Genomic DNA, 24,449 nt, shown 5'->3' on the forward strand with positions numbered 1-24,449 from the left:
GTGCAGAGCAGAGACCCTGTGGTACAATATTCAATGCCAGATAGATGGAAAGAAAATAACCATCGATTTAGTTTCGTATAAAATCTTTTGTTGTATCCATAATGTTCATTTCAGTTCTTACTGTGTTAGTATAATGGGAGATTAATTCTGTATCTGGCCATGTCTCGTTGGGTGTTGTCTTAAGTTTTTCCGCAAGTTCACTTGGCATTTAGTTGATTACTTCACGTTTGACTCTTTTAATCAGTTGATTGAGATTTATAGATAGATAAGCCCATCCTGAGTCAGCCTCAACTCCTCCGTTCGGCCCGGAAGATCCCGTTCGCCGATGCATAAACATCACCAAGAAAAAGAGGAGGAAAAAAGGGGTTAAACAGATTATTTATATAAGATGGTGTGAAAAAAAAACAAGGCACCACGAGTGATGGTTACTACACAACAATGGTGATGATACTAGTGGTCTTTCATTCTGCCCAAGTAATCAACCGGATTTATTTAATTTATTTGTGGATCTTAATCAATTTATCCGTAGATTAACCCTACATCGTCACTTTACCATAAAAGACATCCAACCCACAAAAACTCCAGTCTGTATACCCATTTCTGAGGTCCCTACGGAGAATCCGGATACAATGTTCCCAATAAAATCTACTATGAAAACTAAATCAGACTTTTATCCCTTAGAGTGCAGGGGTGCCCATATCGAGACCTTCTACAACATGGTCATGTCTGAGTTTAGAGAAACATTCTCTATGCAAACCCCCCTAGGAGATACCAATAATTTGAACAAAACTACAATACAAGCCCTTAATTCTCTAACCCAGAATAGAAATATTGTCATCAAGAATGCTGACAAGGGGGGTGGCATTGTTATTATGAACACCAGCTACTATGAAACTGAAGCCCTCCGGATTCTCGTAGATAAAGAATATTACAAAACCCTAGCACATAATCCCACCATCCATTACAAAAATAAACTAATTTGTCTAGTAGAATAGGGTTTCCAATCAGGTATTATCAACAAAAAAAAGAGTAGAATCATTTAAAAACCATACATCCCTCCATTGCAATATTTTATTTTTTACCAAAGATACATAAATCATTGACACAGCCCCCTGGGAGACCTATAATTTTGGGTATCGGTTCCCTGACAGCCAATCTTTCCAAATATGTAGACAGTATTCTATAGAGATATGTTATAGAACTGCCATCATACTTAAGAGACACTTCCCACCTCATTACCATTTTGGATACATTGAGTTGGAAAGATAACTATCATTGGCTACCTTAGATGTATGCTCATTATATAGTAATATTGTCCACAGGGGAGGGCTGGGAGCCTTAGACCTGGGGGGAAAATCCAGTCAAATGGCCCATTTTTAGCCCTGTCTATTATTAAAAGCCCCTCCTACATATAATAGGCCACTCCCAACAAACACTGTACAGCTGAAATTCTATTCTTGAGGCCAGTCTCTACACATCCCTCCCCAGATCCTGCTCAAGGCCTGTGGTTCCCCCCCACCATTTGCCACCCGCCTCTTACATCCAGTGATGTCACCTTTGTTGTAGACATTCTCTTTCTTTATCTTCTCCATTCAGACCAGACCGCCATGATGATTTTTCAGCCATCTCCGGTCTCTGCAGAGATTTAGTTTCCCACATTTCCATCATCTTCACATCTTCTGAACACCCTTTCCTGCCAACCCCAATATTATACTGCAGAAACAGTACCCCTGGGAATACTACTACCACACAGATAGTGCCCCCTTCAACAATTATTGGCACCCGGTGCTCTAAAAAATAACTGCACACAAACACTAATAGTATAAAGATAATGTCTCCCAAAAATAATTCTGTGCTAAGCTGATACTATGCCAGGGTTCCCCCAAAAGTAACAGTGCTCCCCAAAATCCCACCAATAGAACTAATTATCTGCCAGAGAACACTTATTTGTAATAATGCCCATACTAGTGATCATGTTCCTCATAGCCCCCCAGCAGTAGTAAATCTCCGCATAAAACCTCCTAGTATATATAATTCTCCCTATAATATGACAGTACATGAAATACCCCCGCTTAGTGCCCGCAGTTGAGCTAATGTCCCCATAATGTATGCCAGTATAAAATACCCCTATATAGTGCCCCAGTAAATGCCCTCATAGTGCTCCTCTCCCCCTTCCCCATAGTGTCCCCATAATATGCCAGTAAAAAAAATGCCCCTTATTAGTGACCCTAGCAGATGCTCCTATAGTGCTAATCTCCCCCATAATGTGCCAGAAAAAAAATGCCCCTTCTTAGTGCCACCAGATGCCCTAATAGTTCTCCACTCCCCCATAGTGTCCCCAAATAATGCCACATAGTGCCACTCTCTCCTATAGTGCCTCCCATAATGTGCTAGTAAAAACTGCCCCCTTAGTGCCACCAGATGCCATAGTGCCCCCCATAATGTGCCAATAAAAAAGGACCCTTTAGAGCCCCCAATTTCCCATAGTGCCCCCAAATAATACCCCTATAGTACCGCTCTTCCCTATAGTGTCTTCCATAATGTGCCAATAAAAAAAACCTCTTTAGAGCCCCCAGATGCCCCATAGTGCTCCTCTCCCCCATGGTACCCCCCCATAATGGGCAAGAAATAAATGCCTCCAGAGTTCCACCCCCAAAAAAATGGGGCTGTAAGAAATGTCAGATGACCCATAATGCCAGCACCCCACGCAAAGAAAAAAACAAAAAACACTAATACTTACCTCCATCAGCAGTGATGCATTGCAGGCCTCTTCCGGCCTGTGTCCCCCGCTGTGTGCTGCCTGGCTGAGCCGGCCTCTGATTGGCTGCAGGCATTAGCGCCTGCGGCCTATAAGAAGAACAGGGAAGAGAGACGCCTCTCCCTCCCCTGCTGCAGCACAGCCATCTGTATCGCTGTCCTGAGGATGGCGACACAGATGAATATGGAGATGAGAGCTTCAACAATGGAAGTGCTCGTCTCCTACTGCCCCACCACCACCGCCGGCAACTAGAACCAGGGCTGCGCCGCCTGTGGTGATCGGCGGTGCGGCCCAGAGGAATAAAAAAAAAATATATTATTTGTTAAAGAAACGTTTTTAACATGCTTTAGAGCAGCCTGGGGGGCAATTACCTCCCTGCACCCCTTCCTAGCCCTCCCCTGATTGTCCATACTCTGGGTCTGAGAGAAGTGGAAAAAGTTCTCCTATCTGATCTATTAATGCCAGGTATTCAGAGAACCTTTATTTAAAATTCCATAGATTTTATTTTAAATCATAATTATTTTTCTTTTAAGGATGTTATGTACCAACAGAAAAAAGGAACAGCTATGGGGACCAAAATCGCTCCAGCATATGCTAATTTATTTATGGGGGGTTTCGAGAGTGGAATAGGTTTGCTGGAACGCCACAATGTCCGTTTTTATAAACGCTATATAGATGACATGATTTTAGTATGGGAAGGGGAACAAAATTATCTAAAGGCGTACATTGAGCAATTAAACAAAAATGATTGGAATCTAAGTTTTACCCTTGAACAACATCCAACAGAGGCAATATTTTTAGATTTATATATTGAAACTATTAATAACATAATTACGACAAAAACATATTTTAAAAAGGTGGATACGTATAGCTATATTGATTATAAAAGTTGTCATCACCGCAGATGGAAAAATAACTTCCCCTTTGGACAAATGAAAAGAATCCGTAGAAACTGTACGGATGCTAATATCATATCATATCATATGTACCCAAAACTAGTACCAACAAAACTTCCACCCTATGCCATAGTTTCTAAAATGGGGTCACTTTTATGGAGTTTCTTTTCTAGGGGTGCATCAGGGGGGCTTCAAATGGGACATGGTGTCCAAAAAAAACAGTCTAGCAAAATCTGCCTTCCCAAAACTGTATGGCATTCCTTTCCTTCTGCGCCCTGCCGTGTGCCCGTACAGTGATTTATGACCACATATGGGGTGTTTCTGTAAACGACAGATTCAAAGCCATAAATATTGAGTCTTGTTTGGCTGTTAACCCTTGCTTTGTAACTGGAAAAAAATTATTAAAATGGAAAATATGCCAAAAAAGTGAAATTTTGAAATTGTATCTGTATTTTCCAATAATTCTTGTGGAACACCTAAAGGGTTAACAAAGTTTGTAAAATCAGTTTTGAATACCTTGAGGGGTGTAGTTTCTAGAATGGTGTCATTTTTGGGTGGTTTCTATTATATAAGACTCACAAAGTGACTTCAGACCTGAACTGGTCTCTAAAAATTGGGTTTTTGAAAAGTTCAGAACAATTTCAAGATTTGCTTCCAAACTTCTAAGCCTTGTAACATCCCCAAAATATAAAATATCATTTCCAAAATGATGCAAACATGAAGTAGACATATGGGGAATGTAAAGTAATAAATATGTTTGGAGGTATTACTATGTATTATAGAAGTAGAGAAATTGAAACTTGGAAATTTGCAATTTTTTACAAATTTTGGGTAAATTTGGTATTTTTTTTATAAATAATATATATATTTTTTTTTACTTCATTTTACCAGTGTCATGAAGTATAATATGTGCCGGAAAAAAAATCTCAGAATGGCCTGGATAAGTTAAAGAGTTTTAAAGTTATCACCACATAAAGTGACACTGGTCAGATTTGCAAAAAATGGCCTGGTCCTTAAGGTGAAAATGAGCCGGGTCCTTAAGGTGTTAAATATTATCTATGATAAATATTTATTTGACTATAGATTTTTTTTTAAATTTTACAGATATTCGACACATAGATGTGTAAAAAAGAACATCTGGTTCAATTGGAATCTTTTTATGGCTATAGTCAGATTATATTATTTTGGGATTTATTATTTTTATATAGCATATAATTATTTTTTATATAGTATATATTTATTAGTTTCTATAGTTTATTTTTATTACTATTATTATTATTATATATATTTTTATATATATATTATTTAAAAAAAAATTATATTATACCTTTTAAATATATTAAAATATTACTCACTTTTATTCATCTATTTGTATATTTGAGTACCATATTCTGTTAGGTTTTAGATGTTTTTTTAAATAAAAAATCATCTTCACTGCAGAATATAAAATAATTCTTGGTAAGTAAGATCCTTAATACCAACATGAACCCTTTTTCCCATTCTCCTTTTTTCACCACAGTCCACGAAGGGAAGAATATGAATTATAATGTAATGCAAATCACTTGCCTTTTATCTGATTATTGCAATAGAATGTTGATGTTTTTTCTTATACTTTAAAATTTTATATATACATTATTATGGGGAGATGGAGCTACGGGTCTTTTCTGACACCGGGGCTACGTTTCTAAATAATGTCACTCCTGATATGCGCTCCATCTTGGAACACACACCTCTCCTCCCCGTATTAGTGATGACGGTGGTCCCTTTGCGCTTCATGTGGTAGAGGAGAAGGCTGGGCCTTGTGCTTTCCACGACAACCAGAAGTCACTGCCAGCTGACTTCCAGCGCCGACGTTGTGCGCTCCAGATATCCGCATGCGGTACACAGGTACCTAAACTGGCCCCATGCGTACCACAGCGACCAGAAGTTGTTACCAACTTCCGGCGCCAGGGCGATGCGTTTCACGGGGCGGAACCTCATGCGGTTCACAAGAACTGCATTACCATTAAAAGAGATTGAACTGAAGCCCATGTTTGTCCTGCTGACTGCAATCTGTGAGACCTACTAAGTGATCCTGGCCGACGGGGTATTGTCACGGGCGTCTTGAGTTTAACCTGTGGACAACCCCCCATTGGAGTGAGTGGAAATCTAATTATTTAAATTGTTGTTGCAGACCGTAACACCGTATGATTATTTCTACCCACTCCTCATAGCTATATTCTATCATAACAGATGATTGGTTGTATCCAAACACTATGATGAATTTTTTTATTATAAATTACTATTTTATTTGAATTTTATTTATACACTCAGCACTTTTATCTTGGGCATGGCACTTTTCAGAGGAATATATACACAGTTGTACATATCCTTCTTTTTCCTTTTTTGGATCTATTTATATTGACTGTGGGGTGGACAGGTGTATTTAAAGAGCTCAGACAGGTGCTACTAAGTTAGATTAATGAGTGGAGTAGAGGTGGAGTAGAGGTGGACTTTTCAAACTTGAAAAATCAATACAGAATGGTCTAGCTCAATAAAGGCTTATCCACAATACTCCCAGGAGTCAAAAGCAAAGGAACTGATCCCCTAAGTAGGGGACAGAGGGAATAAAAGTAAACATTTAATAGGTTCTGGTTAGAAAAAATGGCGCACAAAGTAGCAATACAAAATAACAAATAAGACAAGCCCGTGTGGGTCTAGACCAGTGGTTCTCAACCTAGGGGTCGCGACCCCTTTGGGGGTCGATCAGCCCTTTCCGGGGGGTCGCCTGAGGCTTCCTATTGTGGGTCGCCCGCACAACGGCAGGCTTGAAGGAGCCAGGCGTCTGGACGGGTAAGTCGGGCCGCCTGTCTGCTGAGGTCCGAGTTTTTTTCGTTAATGACACCGCCGCTGAGCACCACTGCCACCAATGATTTAATTGAGCCTGGCTGAGCCTGGCTAATTTTATTTTTATTATTTGGCTGAGCAAGGCTTAATTTATTTGGGGGGACATGAAGCACCGCTGATTTATTTATTTGGGGGACCCTGAGCACTTCTGATTTATTTATTTAAGGCTTAAATAAATTAATCAAAAGTGCTCAGGGTCCCCCAAATAAATAAATCAGCGGTGCTTCATGTCCCCCAAAATAAATAAATCAGAAGTGCTCAGGGTCCCCCAAATAAATAAATCAGCGGTGCTTCAGGTCTGCTTAAATTTTAAGCAGACCTGAAGCACCGCTGATTTATTTATTTGGGGGACCCTGAGCACTTCTGATTTATGTATTTGGGGGACCCTGAGCACCATTGATTTATTTATTTGGCGGGGGGACCTGAAGCACCGCTGATTTATTTATTTGGGGGACCCTAAGCACTTCTGATTTATTTATTTGGGGGACCCTGAGCACCATTGATTTATTTATTTGGGGGAAACCTGATGCACCACTGATTTATTTATTTTGGGGGTACCCTGAGCACCGCTGATTTATTTATTTGGGGGAGACCTGAAGCCCCGCTGATTTATTTATTTGGGGGACCCTGAGCACTTCTGATTTATTTATTTGGGGGGGGACTTGAAGCACCACTGATTTATTTATTTGAGGCGTACCGAACATTTTGTTTTTGTGATTAATTACTCTGCTTTAATTATGTTCAATTTGTAGCAATAAAAATACATCCTGCATATCAGATATTTACATTACAATTCATAACAGTAGCAAAATTTGTTATGACGTAGCAAGGAAAAAAATGTAATGGTTGGGGGTCACCACAACATGAGGAACTGTATTAAGGGGTCACGGCTTTTGAAAGGTTGAGAACCACTGGCCTAGACAGTTGCAAGATGGTACCAGGATAAATAGAAAAGGAACGCTCTCACCCATAGGATAGGACTCATCAGTAGGGTGCCATGTCGGTATCCCATGGAGTGCGAGTAGTAAGAGGGGATATGTTTCGTCAAAGTGACAGGTACCACGCCCCTTTTACACGCCCCCTTTTATATCGCTTGATATAAATTTTATATAAAATTTATAGTGTTTGATAAAAAAGTTTATAGTTTGATATAAAGTTTATATCTCTTGATATTAAGTTTATATCGCTTGATATTGTTTGATATAAAGAGTATTTGTCCCTTTTAAAATTTATAGGTCTAGCTATTAAAATTTATAGTGCGAGCTATTAAAATTTATAGTGTTTGCTTTTAAAATTTATAGGTCTAGCTATTAAAATTTATATTGTTTGCTTTTAAAATTTATAGGTCTAGCTATTAAAAAATGTATAGTGTTTGCTATAAAAATTTATAGTGTTTGCTTTTAAAATTTATAGGTCTAGCTATTAAAATTTATAGTGCGAGCTATTAAAATTTATAGTGTTTGCTTTTAAAATTTATAGGTCTAGCTATTAAAATTTATAGTGTTTGCTATTAAAATTTATAGTGCTTGATATTCAGTTTATAGTGTTTGATATTAAAATGTATAGTGCCTGATATTTTAATTTATTAGTATTAAAATCAAACAATGACAAATATAATTCGGTTAAAAAGCTTTATTCATTTTGTTATTTGCAACATTCACGTAGGGACAGGCACGTTTGCTTGTAATTACAGCATTGTATACATAAGCGTTTAATGCGCTTTGTTACAAATTATCGCACAATGCGGTCATTTTTTCTAAAATCGTTAGTGAACATTTTTAAAACATTTTCAAAAGATATTCCTTTAGCGAGACATTGTAAGATATAGATACAGTAATGGCCGCAGACTGAGCTAACGGCATCTTGTATTTGTCTGTTTTGATATCTTATAGTCTTAGAATTTTTATATAAAAACTGCATAAAGTCACCCGGAAATATTTCATTTGCGGGGGATAAACCATAACTATAAAAAAAATTTGATATATCATTCGGGTATAATATAATTAAAATCCAATGCTTCCCCCGCTGATACGAATTATCCGTATTTACAATGTAGGCCGCGGGCCTGTTCATGATTTTACCCCCCGGTAATAAATCACACGGGAATACACCTTTAAATATGCGCCTGGCGTTAATATCAGCTTTAATAACACATGCAATTTCATAATTATTCATGTCTATTGAAAATCATATAATACATCCCGACGATTATTTATTTCAATAATATTTTCATGAACTGAATATACAATGATATTAATTGTGTTCGCAATCGGTTCGGCAAATCTAATTTCAGCTCTCAGATTGCCAGTTTTTACTAGAGAGAAATGACCGCCGGGCTCTTGATCTGGCGATAAATCAAAAGCAAACAAAGTGTAACCATTCAAAAACTCGCGTCGATCGATGGATAAAGCGTTGTCGGCCTTGTGTTTCCCCGAAATATGTACTAGTGACATATATTCACGAACAGCTGATTCGTCTTGGAAGTTAGGTTGAAAAGGTTTTGCCGGTATCTGTTGACCATCCAAATATAAGGCTGCATAATTCACATTATAGTGGTTGAAGCACAAAGGGTTTCTTTGGTAACTCCCAGAAAATTATTCGTTATCCACAAACGCTAGTATTACTGTTTTTGGTAGGTTGCCGAGGAAAAAGATTCTCGTGGTTACATATGCGAGTACCGGCGGGTACGCTATACACTTTAAGCGACGCCCGATTGATCGAGTACTTTGTGTTAGCGGTTAACAGAGCGCGACTGTGACCGATTCTTACAGCGGGCGATACTTGTACTCTTTTGACAAACAGGGAAGCGTGCTGTATTTGTACTTTAAAATGGGCCGCCTCGGCCGACATAAGGCAGAAAGTGTCTTTGTTTCTTGTCAATTTATCTTTAGATCTGTTCAGTATTAACTTTGGTTGATTAAATATATTGGCGTAAATGGGGCCCATTAATTCAACACTCCTAGAGCGGGCTGAATACTTTGCTCTCTTGCTGAAGCCGTCATTACGCCCGTCGAGAACCCGGTCATCATGATGTCCCGCTGTGTCTTTATAGAATAAACCGGCTGTAAATTGGGACGCTAAAGTTTGTGAATTATAATTTATTAGGGACTCTATATATACGCTCTATACGTATAAAGGTTCTTGAAATCAATGTGTCGCCGAGCGTTATATCCAGTTGATTAAAAAGACTCGCTATAGGGTAGTTAATAAGTGCAACGCGGGATCCTTCTGGTATGGGTGTGTTATCAGGACTAACGATTTTGCAAACGACGTGTAACAATGTGTTATTAAGGTCGTAATAATATTCACCGCTGCCCGTGATGTAGAATTCCAAAGGGGCATTGTCAGTGATTGCTGCGATTGGCTGCACCTCTACATAAAGCGATTTTTCAATGCTTGTTTGGGTAGGGGGTATTTGAAAGATATCCAGCTCTGATTTGGCATACTTGGCGGATGCGTCATGCACGAAAGCCATAGCGGCTGCCTAGAAGATGTCACTCGGTGAGCGACTTCTTGTTTTCTGGCGGCGACGTCTCTTAGGTTGTGCTACTTTATTCATAAAAGTTGGTAAGACAATGGCAGCGCGTTCACATTTTCTTTTACGCATTTTTTTACGTATTTGTACGACGCCAGAGCCCTCCTGGTTCTGAGCCGACCTATTTATATGATCCATAAAGGCTGTCGAAGCCGTAGTGACAACGTCTTTAGCGATGTTACGGGCGGCTGTTTTCACGTGGGGTTTTGCAAGCTCCACACCTTTCTTAAATAGGGGAACAACACGGCGGAACAGACCCCGAAATAACCCGGCGAGTCCAGAACCATGCATGAATTCAGTACCGTGAAAGCCGTTCAAGCCATAACCGGCTTGCGTTATGTAATAATGCGTATACGCGTCCGGGTCACCGTACACTCTCTGGGACAACATTTTAGTGCGTCGTCACCGCCCGCGGTCTAAAGTGTAATCGCACAATAGTCTTACCATATTTGAATTTAACAGGTTTAGCCTGATCCGTCAGTATCGATATTGTAACCGTGTCAAAATGATGTTTACAAACAGGTATATAGTCCGGACGGTGATACTTTTGCGTGACTATATCACCATTTTTACCGCCTAACTCGACAGTTCTTAAAAGTTGGACGTAACTATCGCCAACAAGTTGATGTTGGACGATATTGGTACATACAAACAATGTATAAAAACCAGCTTTAATATCGGAATTAATTTTTTTCTCTTTTGATGAAACTAGAGCAAGCCTCTTTATACCACCAACATGATGTTCTAAAACAGGTAAGCTGGGTCCTTTGTAGCGGAGAGTGATGTGCTCGGTGTCGACATTCTTGAGCGGCGGAGCTTTCGAATACCCCGTCAGCCCCAAAATATTCCCCAACTTCACACAAGGCATGAACGTGTATGCTGGTGAATTCAGTACATAAACGGTTCTGTCAATATCGTCGTATCTTAGACGCAATTGATCGGAGGTTATTTTTATAGATTCAAGTTTGCTATTAATGGCTTTGATGAGATCTTGCATATTGGAGTAATAACCCGATTTAACAAAAAACTCGCTGATCGTCTCGTCGCGCTGTGCGACGTAGAATACACCATCTCCGGGGCCAAAGGTTTCCCACGTATGTGGATACTGAATCTCCACTAAAGCCACTTCGTAAGGGCCGCGAAGATGCACCGCTTTTGCTAACTTAGTGGTGTATTCGGCGATGCTGTTTTCGGGATAAAGTTTGGCGGAGGCGTTGCAGGGCAGCGTGATAAAAAACGATCCGTCCTCCATAGTTTACAGACGCATCAACTGTTTTTCAGGCACCCAAGAGTTAAACTTGTCAGGGTAACCTATCCACTTTACAAAACACAACGTTTTACCCCAAACTTTCTTCTTTTTCAGTATTTTTTCTATCCTGTAAACGCGTAGCTTGTCGAGAGTTACTTTTTGGACTTCTTCCGGGTAGAACGAGCCTTCAATGAACTCTTCGGACAGGTCTTTCAGCTTATAAAGGGGTCTGAGGCCCCTAGTGTTTACAGCGTGAATTTTAAATATCTCGTCCGCATAGTTTTGTTCATACCCCTTTGTAAAAGCACCCTTATAACGAACAATTCTGACGTGATCACCTATTTTTAATACCTGTTTAACTTTTTTAATAGTACCGTAGCACCCGTAGATATTTTTCCAAACGGTTAAAGAGTTCTCTTTTGTCACATCGACGGGTCAACGCCTTCTAGTTCTGTGGTATGTGTGGTTATAACTATACACCAAGTCTTGTAACTTGTCGATGTACCTGTACTTGTTTTGTTCTCTAAGATAGCGCCACATTTTAGTTTTCAGCGTTCTATTAAAATGCTCGACCAATGCTGCCTTAACAGCGTGCGCACACTTGCGTTCAGTCCGCCCCACCGCATGACAGAAATGTTATTTTTTTCTGATCACTGCAAAAACACCGTAAAATCACTGTGGCGCTATAAAGATCACTTGTGCATGGCGAGTTCCTAGAATATTATATATTTTTTTGGCACAAGTTATCGGAAAAAGTTTTTTTTTTTTCTCTTACAAAATAATTTTCCGCTAACTTGTGCCAAAAAAATATATTCTAGGAACTCGCCATGCCCCTCACGGAATACCTTGGTGTGTCTTTTTTCCAAAATGGTGTCACATGTGGGGTATTTATACTGCCCTCGCATTTTAGGGGCCCTAAAGTGTGAGAAGAAGTCTGGAATCCAAATGCCTAAAAATGCCCTCCTAAAAGATACTAATTGGAATTTGGGCCCCTTTGCGCATCTTGGCTGCAAAAAAGTGTCACACATGTGGTATCGCCGTACTCAGGAGAAGTAGGGCAATGTGTTTTGGGATGTATTTTTACATATACCCATGCTGGGTGAGAGAAATATATCTGTAAAATGACAACTTTGTATAAAAAAAATGGGAAAAGTTGTCTTTTACAGAGATATTTATGCCACCCATATGTAAAAATACAACCCCAAAACACATTGCCCTACTTCTTCTGAGTATGGCGATACCACATGTGTGACACTTTTTTGCAGCCTAGGTGCGCAAAGAGGCCCAAATTCTAAAGAGCACCTTTAGGATTTCACAGGGCATTTTTTACGCATTTAGATTCCAAACTACTTCTCACGCTTTAGGTCCCCTAAAATGCCAGGGCAGTATAAATACCCCACAAGTGACCCCATTTTGGAAAGAAGACACCCCAAGGTATTCTGTGAGGGGTGAGTTCATGTAAAATTTAATTTTTTGTCACAAGTTAGTGGAATATGAGACTTTGTAAGAAAAAAAATATAAAAAAATATCATTTTCTGCTAACTTGTGACAAAAAATAAAAACTTCCATGAACTCACTATTCCCATCAGCCAATACCTTAGGGTGTCTACTTTCCGAAATGGGGTCATTTGTGGGGTGTTTCTACTGTCTGGGCATTGTAGAACCTCAGGAAACCTGACAGGTGCTCAGAAAGTCAGAGCTGCTTCAAAATGCGGAAATTCACATTTTTGTACCATAGTTTGTAAACGCTATAACTTTTGCGCAAACCAATAAATATAGACTTATTGCATTTTTTTTTATAAAAGACATGTAGAACAATAAATTTTGAGAAAAAATGATATAGAAATGTAGTTTTATTTGAAAAATTTTACTGCAGAAAGTGAAAAATTCATGTCAATTTTGATTAATATAAAAAAAAGTAGAAATTGTCAGCAGCAATGAAATACCACCAAACGAAAGCTCTATTAGTGAGAAGAAAAGGAGGTAAAATTCATTTGGGTGGTAAGTTGTATGACCGAGCAATAAACCGTGAAAGTAGTGAAGTGCAGAATTGTAAAAAGTGGTCTGGTCATTAAGGGGGTTTAAGCTAGGGGGCTGAGGTGGTTAATAAATTATTTCTTTGAGGAGCAATTTCTCCTCAGCTGGAGGTACTGCCCCTTAGGAATGCCCTTCTTAAGGGGGAGTGGATGACTACTCTCCCACTTAAGTAACATATTGGTTGAGGTGGGTTTCCTGTATACAGACGTAATCAGCTCCCCATCCTCAGTTTTGGAGATGAGAATGTCTAAAAACGGCAGGCAGACAGTGTTGTTATCGCTAGCGAAGCGAAGACCTATAGTGTTATTGTTAAGTGTCTCCACTAAAGAACGAAATGAGACATCATCACTATTCCAAATTATGAAGATGTTGTCAATGTATCGCGCCCACAGTCCCACTGGGTCCATGGTAGCGGATCCCGCATCTGTAGTGACCAGAGTCTCCTCTCACTAGCCCAGGAACAAATTTGCATACGATGGGGCACAGGGCCTCCCCATAGCAGTGCCCCTGAACTGGTGGTAGACCCTGCCGCTGAAGGAGAACAGATGTGAGGCGGGTGAGAAACAGACTGAGGATGAAGAGATTGTGGACGCGATACTGACGACCACGGCTGCTCAAAAAGAATTCTACAGCCTTGAGACCCAAAGGATGGGGAATACTAGAGTACAACGCCTCTACATCTATACTTGCAAGCAGACTGTCCGCCTCTGTATAGATGCCCTCCAACCACTTAAAAAGTTCTGTGGTGTCGCGGGTATATGAGGGAAGGGCGGTCACAAACGGGGCCAAAATTTGGTCAACCTATATTCCTATGTTTTGACACAAGTTGCCTACTCCCGATATTATGCGGCGGCCCTTGAATGGATTTGTTACCTTGTAAAGTTTGGGGAGGCAATAAAAGGCGGCCATGCGGGGACAGGTGGGTAACAAAAACCTAAACTCCTCGTCAGAAATAATACGTGCCAACTCAAGGATGGTTTTCAATTCTGACCTGAAATCATTAGTTGGATCCCGGGGTAACACCTCATATGTAGAGGCGTCATGTAGAAAAGATTCTACATCACTCTATAGTGACCCTGATCCATTATCACTGTGTTGCCCCCCTTATCCGAGGGTTTGATAACTGTTGAGCGATTGCTTTCGAGATCAGAAATCACAGTGGCCTGGGTCCAGTCAATATTAGAGTAATGTGATGGTCTTAACTCTTCAATTTGATGTGAAACTAAGTCAAGGAAAACATCAACGCAAGACAATTCTGCAGACACCGGTGGCATTTTATTGCTTTTTGTTTTTAAGGCTACTTTCACACTAGCGTTCGATCGGATCCGTTCTGAACGGATCCGATCATAATAATGCAGACGGAGGCTCCGTTCAGAACGGATCCGTCTGCATTATATTTGCAAAAAAAAGCTAAGTGTGAAATTAGCCTGAGCGGATCCGTCCAGACTTTTACATTGAAAGTCATTGGGGGATGGATCCGCTTGAAGATTGAGCCATATTGTGGCATTGTAAGTCTGGACAGATCCGCACGCCTCAGCACGGCCAGGCGGACACTCGAACGCTGCAAGCAGCGTTCGGGTGTCCGCCTGCTGAGCGGAGCGGAGGCTGAAGGCCGCCAGACTGATGCAGTCTGAGCGGATCCGCATCCATTCAGACTGAATCAGGGCTGGACGGAAGCGTTCGGGTCCGCTCGTGAGCCCCTTCAAACGGAGCTCACAAGCGGACAGCCGAACGCTAGTGTGAAAGTAGCCTAACTTAGTGAAAGGACCCAGACCCTTGTTGTTCTGTTTCCCTGTCAAGATCATATAACAGACGTACGTCCGAAAGGATCTCAAGGGGGATGCCGAGTTCACGGCACTGTTTCCTTTCTTGGAAATTTGAAATATTTATGCCAGCGAAGTTTGCGGACAAACAGATTGAGGTCTTTTATGATATCAAATCTGTAAAAATTGGGAGTGGGTACAAATGAGAGGCCTAGTTGAAGGACCTGGGCATCAATGGCATTAAGGGGGCGTGACGACAGATTGATGACTTGGGGTCCTAGGGGTTTTGGGGGCTTGAGTCCATTTGCATAACGGGTAGACTTGTGGGGATTGGGTTGACCCGAGTATGGAAGAGTTCCCCCTAAAACCGACGATCTCTCCCACGGGAACCTCCTCTTTGTCGAACACGGCGATTCCCCCGGGGCAGACAGAATTCTTGCTGTTTCTCAGGTGTTCAAATACTTATGTTCAGCTGTGCAAGACAAATAAATTCTTTAAAAATCATACATTCTGTCTCTCAGAGTGGGAATGCACCTACAATGTGAATTTCAGACCCCTTCATGATTTCTAAGTGGGAGAACTTGCAAAATTGCAGGGTGTTCAAATACGTCTGTTCCTCACTGTATAGTTTCATTCATAATATATATATGAATAGTGAGAAAATAAAATGAGCCAAGGGGAGAGAAAAAAAAACTCTTTTCATAAGGAAAACATAGAACAGAATATGTCCCAAAAAAGAATTTAGCCCAAGGTCCCTAAATGGTATTTACCTGCTGCCACTTATGGTAGAACATCCAGAAGATGTGCACTTGGGAAATGTGCCTCAGCACTATGCAATGTGCGCCATGTGTAGGAGATGCGGCGTTCCCTTTAAAAGAACGCACCTGTCATTACTGTGTTGCGCACCTGCGCGTTGGTGGAGGGAGCATATCAAGCCTCATTATAATCTACTATGTGGTTTATGCGCATGCGCGATGACGGGCAGCGTGTGTCAAGCCTCGTTTATGGATAGGATGCGAGTCGGAGCGCTCCTTTATCAGCTGATTGTGTGTGATATGTGTCCTAATGGTCAGGGAGAGAACCAGTAGGAATTGGGGGAGAAGAACAAGTTATATGCATTTATAAATATTAAATGTATGATAAGGGCAAAATAAGGACAATAAAAACATGAAATAAAATAAGAGGACAGAAAACTAAATAAGATGGGAGGCAGAGATTTGGGGAAAATAAGATATGGAAAAGAAAGTGGTATAGTGGATGTGTTGTACTACATTGCTAGAGTATTTTTCTTCTATTGTGAATGGGGTGGGAACCCTACTCCTAGCAACAGCAAGCGGAGTGCCACAAAGTAACTGAGAAAATTAATTATATATAAGACATGAGAATGGGATTTCCATACTTGGGATCAGTAGTGGCCCCAGCAGTTGGACACTCAACAATCAGTTATACCTCTGTCCAGTGTATAAGGGAAAAGTTGTAGTAACCAGATTACTCTTTAAATGTATAATTACACAGCCATTTGTACATTCATTTTGAATTTTCATATCTATATAAGTGAAGAAATCAGCGGATCAATGGTGTTTATATTTGGCAAGTGCCGTGGGGGTTTGTTGTTTGTCTGTAATTTCACATAATCTTAAAGGCAATATATGCTGCAGTTGGTTTAGTTTCTACTTTCATCTTTCTTTCCCCTTCTTTAATTTTTTTTAGCCCCACTGGCAGCAGTCGATATGCTTCATCAGGAGAACTCAGCCGGGATTCCACTCAGCTCAGTGATGATTTTGACCCAGAAAATGACAGTCTGCAGGGTTCAGAAATAGAAGAGCGGGACAGAGACTCATATCACTCCTGTAACAGTTCTGTCAGTTACCGAAAAGATTCTCCAAACTGGGAGGGACAAGAATGCCCTGATGGCTACAGTGAAGATGATGATTATGAAGGGGGTTACTCTGATAGCAGAGGACAGCTCTCTGATAGAGATTTTTATGATGATGAGCTTCAAGAAGAAGATGGAAAAATGACATATGAACTTGAAGACTCCTTGTATCTGTCTGGAGAAAGTAAAGAAAAGGCACCTCCTGAGATCGCAGAAGAGGAAGAACGGTCCCCAGAGGTTGTTGCAGAGTCTGAGGCAGTGTCAACACCACCTGAATTACAAGAGCCATTATCAGAGAGGTAAAGGAATGGGATACTAAGTACTTGACTTGAGATATATTAATAGAAGTTCCATAAATGAAAACTGATAAATTGCATGCACTGAGAAAATAAGAAAACATGTATTCTAGACATTTCTAACTATAAATGCCTGCTCTTTTCCCAATAACTCTAGTAAAGGTAAATGGAAATATCAATTATATTCAATTGGGCCAACTCCTGTTTAAAGTTTTTAAAAACAGTTTTTTTATTTCCTGAAAACTTCTAGTTTATGCTCTGACCATTATACGTAAGAATACTGACACCATGTTGTACAGAGATCACTTTTTAGCAGTCATCTCATTATCACCATAGGCAGGGTAACAATGGAAAGAGTCACCTATATTGATAACAAAGGTCACAGAGCATATATAGAAAACTCTCCAATGGACTATAAACAACAGAGGCATATCTAGAATAGAAATAAAAAATCTACCATCAGAAAATTAACCCCTTCATGACCTCCGCCATAGCCACAGTTTAAAACAGCAGACACCCGCGGCACATGTATGTGATCAGCCATATCGTTCAAATGTGACTACGACATCTGAGCAGTCCAGAAGCGGAAGAGATCGGGGAACCTGTTACAGTACACTAATAGCCGAAGACTCAAGCAGGCTTCGGCGGCTAGTAGTGGAATATACCAATACAGGCCACTAGGTGGCAGCACTGTATTATTATTTTGAAAATGAAGTGTTCAATAATTGCTATTGGGGATGAGCGAATCAACTTCGGATGAAACATCCGAAGTCGATTCTCATAAAACTTTTTTTGAACACTGTACGGCGAGAGCGCTCTGTACAGTATTATTATGTATTGGCTTAGATGAGCCGAAGTTATTACTTTGCAAAGACTTGGAACCATACCCAAGTTCGGGAAAATCTTTTTAACAGTAGAAATACATTTTTTAAGTTATTACCTGAAGTCTCTCATCTGAGCCAATGCATTCTAATACTGTACGGAGAAATGAACACAATGATTGGCAGTTATAGTCACCCAGGGTAACTTAAAAAAAGTTAATAAAAAGTTTTTAAAGTTTTAAAAAATATAATAAAAGAATAAATTGAAATAAAAGTTCAAATCGCCCCCCCTTTCCTTAAAATAGAAATACTTAACCAATAAAAAAACAATAAACATCATGGGCATCGCAGGGTGCCTTTATATGCCCATACTATTATATAACTATATGGCAAATGGCGTAACAGCCAAATTGCTATTTTTACCACTACAACTCCCCAAGAATTTTTTTTATAAAAAGTGATCAAAAAGTCATACACACTTCAAAATGGTATCACCGCAAAAAAAATTCCCATCAACCACAGCTCCGTACACATAACTTAAAAAAATGTAATAGGGGTCAGAATATTGTGATGCTTTTAATTATATATTTTTTGTATTAAAATGCAAGAAAAACTATACAAGTGTGGTATAATTGTAACCGTACTGACCTGGAGAATGAAGGTACTGTAACAGGCCAATTTTACAGCATATTGAACGGTGTAAAATAAAAACGGTCAGTATTGAGTTTTTTCAGAATTCCCCCCATTAGAAAGTACAACTTTTCCCACAAAAAATAAGCCCTCATAAGGCTATGTGAACAGAAAAATTAAAAAGTTAGGACTCTGGAAAGGTGAGGAATAAAAAAGGAAACACAAAAATGGAAATTACAAGGTTTTTTAGTATCGGGTATTAACTGGTTAAAAATATACTGTAGGTGATACATTGCCTTTAATAACCCTGAATTTGACTTTTTAAGGAGGTTCCTAGTGTTTGTAATAAACATTTGTTTTACGGCTCATGCACACGGCCATTGTGCTGCTGTTCCGTGCATTGGGGACCGTAATTTGCGGTCCCCTAATATAGTTACATAGTAAATGCAGTTGAAAAAAGACATCAGTCTATCAAGTTCAACCAAGGAATAGGTGGGGATGCGAATCCCAGAAGGAAGTGAAACTCAGATTTCTACACGTTTTCATAAGCATTAATGTTGTTTACTTTTAAGAAATCATCTAAACCCTTTTTAAAACTGTCCACTGTTCCTGCTGTGACTACATCCGGAGGAAGTCTATTCTACAGCTTTGCCGTTCTTACAGTAAAAAAGCTTTGACGCTTCCGGAGACTGAACTTTTTTGTATGGCCCATTTATATATTATTATAGTTTAACCCCTTCCTGACTGCAATTCATTTATATATGTGATATTTGCACATGCCCCGTGCAGCTATCACGTCTATAAACGTCAAGCCAGTTCTTTAATCCAAGCGCTGAAAAGAGCTTGGATTAAAGCTTCTGCCCCTGTCCTGCTGCAGTCACGGACAGCATACAGTTTAGTAATGCCGGCAAGGGACCAATCAGAGTGGCCCCTTGCCGGCAATCGATCCGATTGGTTAGTCTATGCAGACTAACCAATCGGATCGCGGCAGTGAAAAAATGCCGGTTTCAGGCTCTGATCTGCGCTCTGCAGATCAGAGCCTGAAATCAGGTAGTGTTCCACGTGCCCCCCGATCTTTGCCCCCTGATCTGTGCCCCTCCAAGCCCCCCCTTGTGTCCGCCTGCCACTGGAACTCATCTCCTGCCTCCTGCCCTTATCCCCTAGTTTCCAAAATAGGGTCAATTTTTGGGAGTTTCTACTGTATGGGTGCATCAGGGGGGCTTTAAATGGGACAAGGCATCTAAAACCAGTCCAACAAAATCTGCCTTCCAAAAACCATATGGCATTCCTTTCCTTCTGCGCCCTGCCGTGCTCCCTTACATCAGTTTACAACCACATGTGGGGTGTTTCTGTAAACCGCAGAATCAGGGCAATAAATATTGAGTTTTGTTTGGCTGTTAACCCTCAAAGTGAAATTTTGAAATTTTATCTCCATTTTCCTTGAATTCTTGTGGAACACCTAAAGGGTTAACAAAGTTTGTAAAATCAGTTTTGAGTAACTTTAGGGGTGTAGTTTCTACAATGGGGTCATTTATGGAGGGTTTCCACTTTGTAAGCCCCACAAAGTGACTTTAGACCTGAACTGGTCCTTTAAAAAGTGGGTTTTGGAAATTTTCATCCTAAAAAAATTAAATGACATTTCCAAAATGATGCCAACATAAATTAGACATATGGGAACGTATTGTAAAATGGTAATTTGTCCAGGCGGAGAAAATAACCTCCCAGGCTGTGAGCTCTGCGATGCGATTGGCCAGCGCTACAGCAGAACAAGGGCAGACTCCGCCTACCATAACTTAGTGACCGAAATCTTCGCCTACCATAACTTAGTGACCGAAGATACCGGAGGGCATAGCGGGAAAACGGAGAGGCGCCCAGGGATAATAATAAGTGCAGTGAGATCCCTGGGCGCCGCTCCCCATGTCTGTATACTTAGTTCACAATGTCAGGATCGGTGAAAGGTCCTCTTTAAATGCCCTTTTTTGTCTTTTATTTTAATTAAATGCAGAGCTGCTACAATGTTCCTGCAATTATCGCTGACCACCTTGACCAGTTGAAGTTGGTATGGAGGGAGCCAGCAGAATGTTTGCTGCTTGATGCAGTTTAGCACGTGGTTGGCTATGTGGCTATTCTCACCCATGCTGATCAGCTCTAACACGGCATGACAACGCTTCACATTATGCATATGATATGATGGAGGGGCAGTGGGAGCAACACTCTGCCTTGCTGGTGTTAGTGATGGGAGGATGTCCATGTTGAAGGATGTGGAGGAAGCAGATAAGTAGCTGGTGTGGGAACCAGGCTGACACGGACATGGAGGTGTCAATAGGACCTGACCTTTTTACTGTATATAATGCACTTTAAAAAAATGTGGCAGCTGACTTTGCAGCAGAATGCTTTTTGGGTGCTGTGCTGGTAAAAACACTGTGTAGAAACTTGAGAAAATGTGTCTCTGAATTTACTTTTTCTGGTATATTAATGGCATTACTGCTGTCAAATGCTTTTTGCTATAATGTGTTTAATAACACGGACAGATATACTGCACCCAAAAAAATGCAGTAGCTGCTTTTTTAGCAGAATACTATTATTGTGCTGTGCTGGCAAGAATCCTATGTTGAAACTTAGGGGGTCATTTATTAAGATGAAATGCGCCTATATTAGGCATATTTCAGGTGCAGATTCTGGCACAATAGTTAGTTGCTCCGCAATCTGCGACTTGTACCCACTCCTGCTAGGTCTAAATTTGTGGCCGTGGCAGGGAAGGGGACGGGCCAGCAGGCCCATCTCATTAACCTTTTTCTACACCTGTTTTAGGAGTAGAAAAAATTCTAAATGTAATACAGCTACAAAGCTAGATGACTTCAGCGGAACTGTTCTGCCCAGCAAGGTTTTAATTTAATTCTATTTCACGTCAGTCAGGTTTTAGTATTCCTGTAGTAATTAATGTGGTAATAGCACCATCTAGTGGTGTTATATTTTATTGCACCTTGTTTTTCTTGTATCAGACTGCTGTATTGTGGGTGGTGCATAGCATTGTGGGAAAGAGAAAACTGCAGTCACCAGGGCACATCAGCAGAGCTGTCCTCCTGCATATCTCCTTCTTAAACTCCTCCATCCTGGTAAAAGCATATCTGTTTTACAAATTGATCACACTCATATACTCATATTTTGCCAATAAGCAAGTTAGACTACAAAGAACAGTCCACTTATTTGGAAGACAGGAATGGTTTATGCTGAATGTCAGACTGCACACTGTGTGCACGTGTAAGAAGACAGAACAGTAAAACAGATGCTAGTCACCAGCGATAGTGGATCTGACTTTTCGGATCTGCCATGAGCCACACGGTCCTGCGTACATGATTGCAGCGGCTGGCATACAGCCACAAGAAGTGAGAGTGCAGCCCCCAGCAAGTGCAGCACGATCCAGACCATGCAGAAGTCTATTTCTACATAGACTGAGTCCATACAGAGACATTAAGCAGCCAGCAAAAAACACACAATGTCCACTAGCCAGGCATCATCAAATAGGACCAGGTCACTAGCAAGTTGCTCTAGCAAGTTTTTAATAAAAGAAAAGGCTGCTCAAGCCTGTGAAGAAGCTGAGGCTGTAAAAGTAAGGTCTTCTCTTGCTGCACAAGAGATGCAACTAAAGCTAAGGTAAGCATATCAAGAAACAGAAAGGGCATACGTGCAAGCGTCAATGAAAAAGGAGAGAGTACGCGTGCAAGCGTCACTGGAAGAAGAGAGAGCATGCCTGCAATCATTATTGGAAGAAAAGATAGTACGCCATCAAGGAGAGAGTAATCCTGCAAGTGTCACTGGAAAAACTTGCCACAGAGAAAGAAGCGGCAGCCGCAGAGGCCAAAGCAGAGTTCCTAGAAGCCTTGGAGTTCCCTGGATCCGAGAAACACAGCCAAGTACTTGGGCCAGACCTAGAGGATCAAGATCCAACACAGCGTGTCTCAGAATACGTCCATCAGCATGCCAAGACAGAAGATGACTATGATCCAGAATATCAGCCAACCTATACAGAGTATCAAAGATCTTACTTTGAACCACAGCACCTCAAGCAGGACGGTAACACACGATGCTAACCACAACTACCGGCCTGCAGAACGAAAGCTAAAACCTTTGCTTCGACGTAAAGGGACACCTTTCGCGTCCTAACAATATTATGCAGACTGCCCTAAGCCAGAAACCCCTATAAGGTATTGTGATACACCACACATGCAGCATAACAACAACACACCAGGTAGTATTGGCACCAACCAGGCCGCCGTGGACTTCTCTAAGTTCTTTGCTAAACGGGAGCTGGCTACTAAAGTTGAGCGAACACCTGGATGTTCGGGTTCGACGGGTTCGGCCGAACCTCCCAAAAATGTTTGACTTCGGGACCCGAACTTGACCCCGAACCCCATTGAAGTCAATGGGGACCCGAACTTTTGAGCACTAAAATGGCTGTAAAAATGTCATGGAAAGGGATAGAGGGCTTCAAATGTAGTCAAAATGTGGTTAAGAGCATGGCAAGTGCTCTGCAAACAAATGTGGATAGGGAAATGACTTAAAATAACATAAAATATGTAAAAATAAAAAATTATAATTTTGACCTAGGAGGACCAGGTACATATGGAGTAGGAGGTTATGGAGGCGGTGGATGTGGCGGTGTAGGTTGAAGTGGCAGTGGCGAAGGATGAGGTAGCCTACACTGCTTTTTGGTTTAAATTTATTTGTATTTTTTTTTAAATTAGGGTACACCCCAAAACATAGGGAAATATAACCCTCCAGTCTCGTGCTAAACAGACGTTCAGACAATACACCGGCTGCAGGACAGGCCAGCACCTACAAGGCGTAAAGAGAAAGCTCAGGCCATGTGCCCAATTTGGAGACCCAGAAGTTGCAGGGGCTGACCCCTGTCAGTTAGTTCGTGTAGGCATGTGCATACTTACTGCCCCACCATGTCAACCGTCCCCGTGATGTTCACAATACAATTTGATATCTGATCTCTCAACTTTCAATGTTCTTTTATGTGCCTACCATTGTGATCACGGGTGGCGGAGAATCAGGGTTCCATGCCAGAGAGGGAGTGTGAGAAAAAGAGACCAAATGTAAGGGAGATAAAGGTATAAAAAAATTTGGGATTGAGCAGAAATGTGTGAATAGCTATTGAGGCGCAAATGTGGGACAAATTACAGAAGCCCAAATGTGGGCCAAAAGAGTCAAGCGAAATTGTGGTAAAAGCTATTGAGGCGCAAATGTGGTACAACTTGTTTAAGTTTAAGCATTGAATCAAAGGAGGTGGTGCGCATCAATTAAAGAAGCATTTCAGAAATGTTAATCCCTGTCACCTATGCAGAGCAGGGGTTTATTCACATCTAAAATTGTATAATGTCAACCCAAGAATGTAAAAGAAAAATTGCAGAAATTAATTAACCTGTCTACTTGGTAGAGCAGGGGTCTATGACAGAAAACAATTGTTTATTTTCACCCGAAAATGTAAAACAAAAATTATTGAAATTTATTAAGCTGTCAACTAGGTAGAGGAGGGTTATATAACACCCAAAAATTAGTGAATTTGACCATAAAATGTAACTAACAATTTTTTTTTTTTTTGTTAACCGGCCAACTAGGTATAGCAGTGGTACTATACACCCAAAAATTGGTGAATTTCACCTGAAAATGTTAATGATAATTTTATTTTAATTTTA

General features: G+C 40.6%; 1 protein-coding gene across 1 annotated transcript in view; it reads left to right on the forward strand.

The window, feature by feature from the left end:
- The window catches only part of LOC122927160 (protein unc-13 homolog A-like), a 2,447,183-nt gene that overhangs the window by 545,484 nt on the left and 1,877,250 nt on the right, over positions 1–24,449 (forward strand). The window contains 1 exon segment of the mRNA XM_044278759.1: positions 16,835–17,299. Within this exon segment, the coding sequence (XP_044134694.1) occupies positions 16,835–17,299 (465 nt within the window).

This window comes from Bufo gargarizans, chromosome 1 (assembly GCF_014858855.1).
Source record: "Bufo gargarizans isolate SCDJY-AF-19 chromosome 1, ASM1485885v1, whole genome shotgun sequence".
NCBI lineage: Eukaryota > Metazoa > Chordata > Amphibia > Anura > Bufonidae > Bufo > Bufo gargarizans.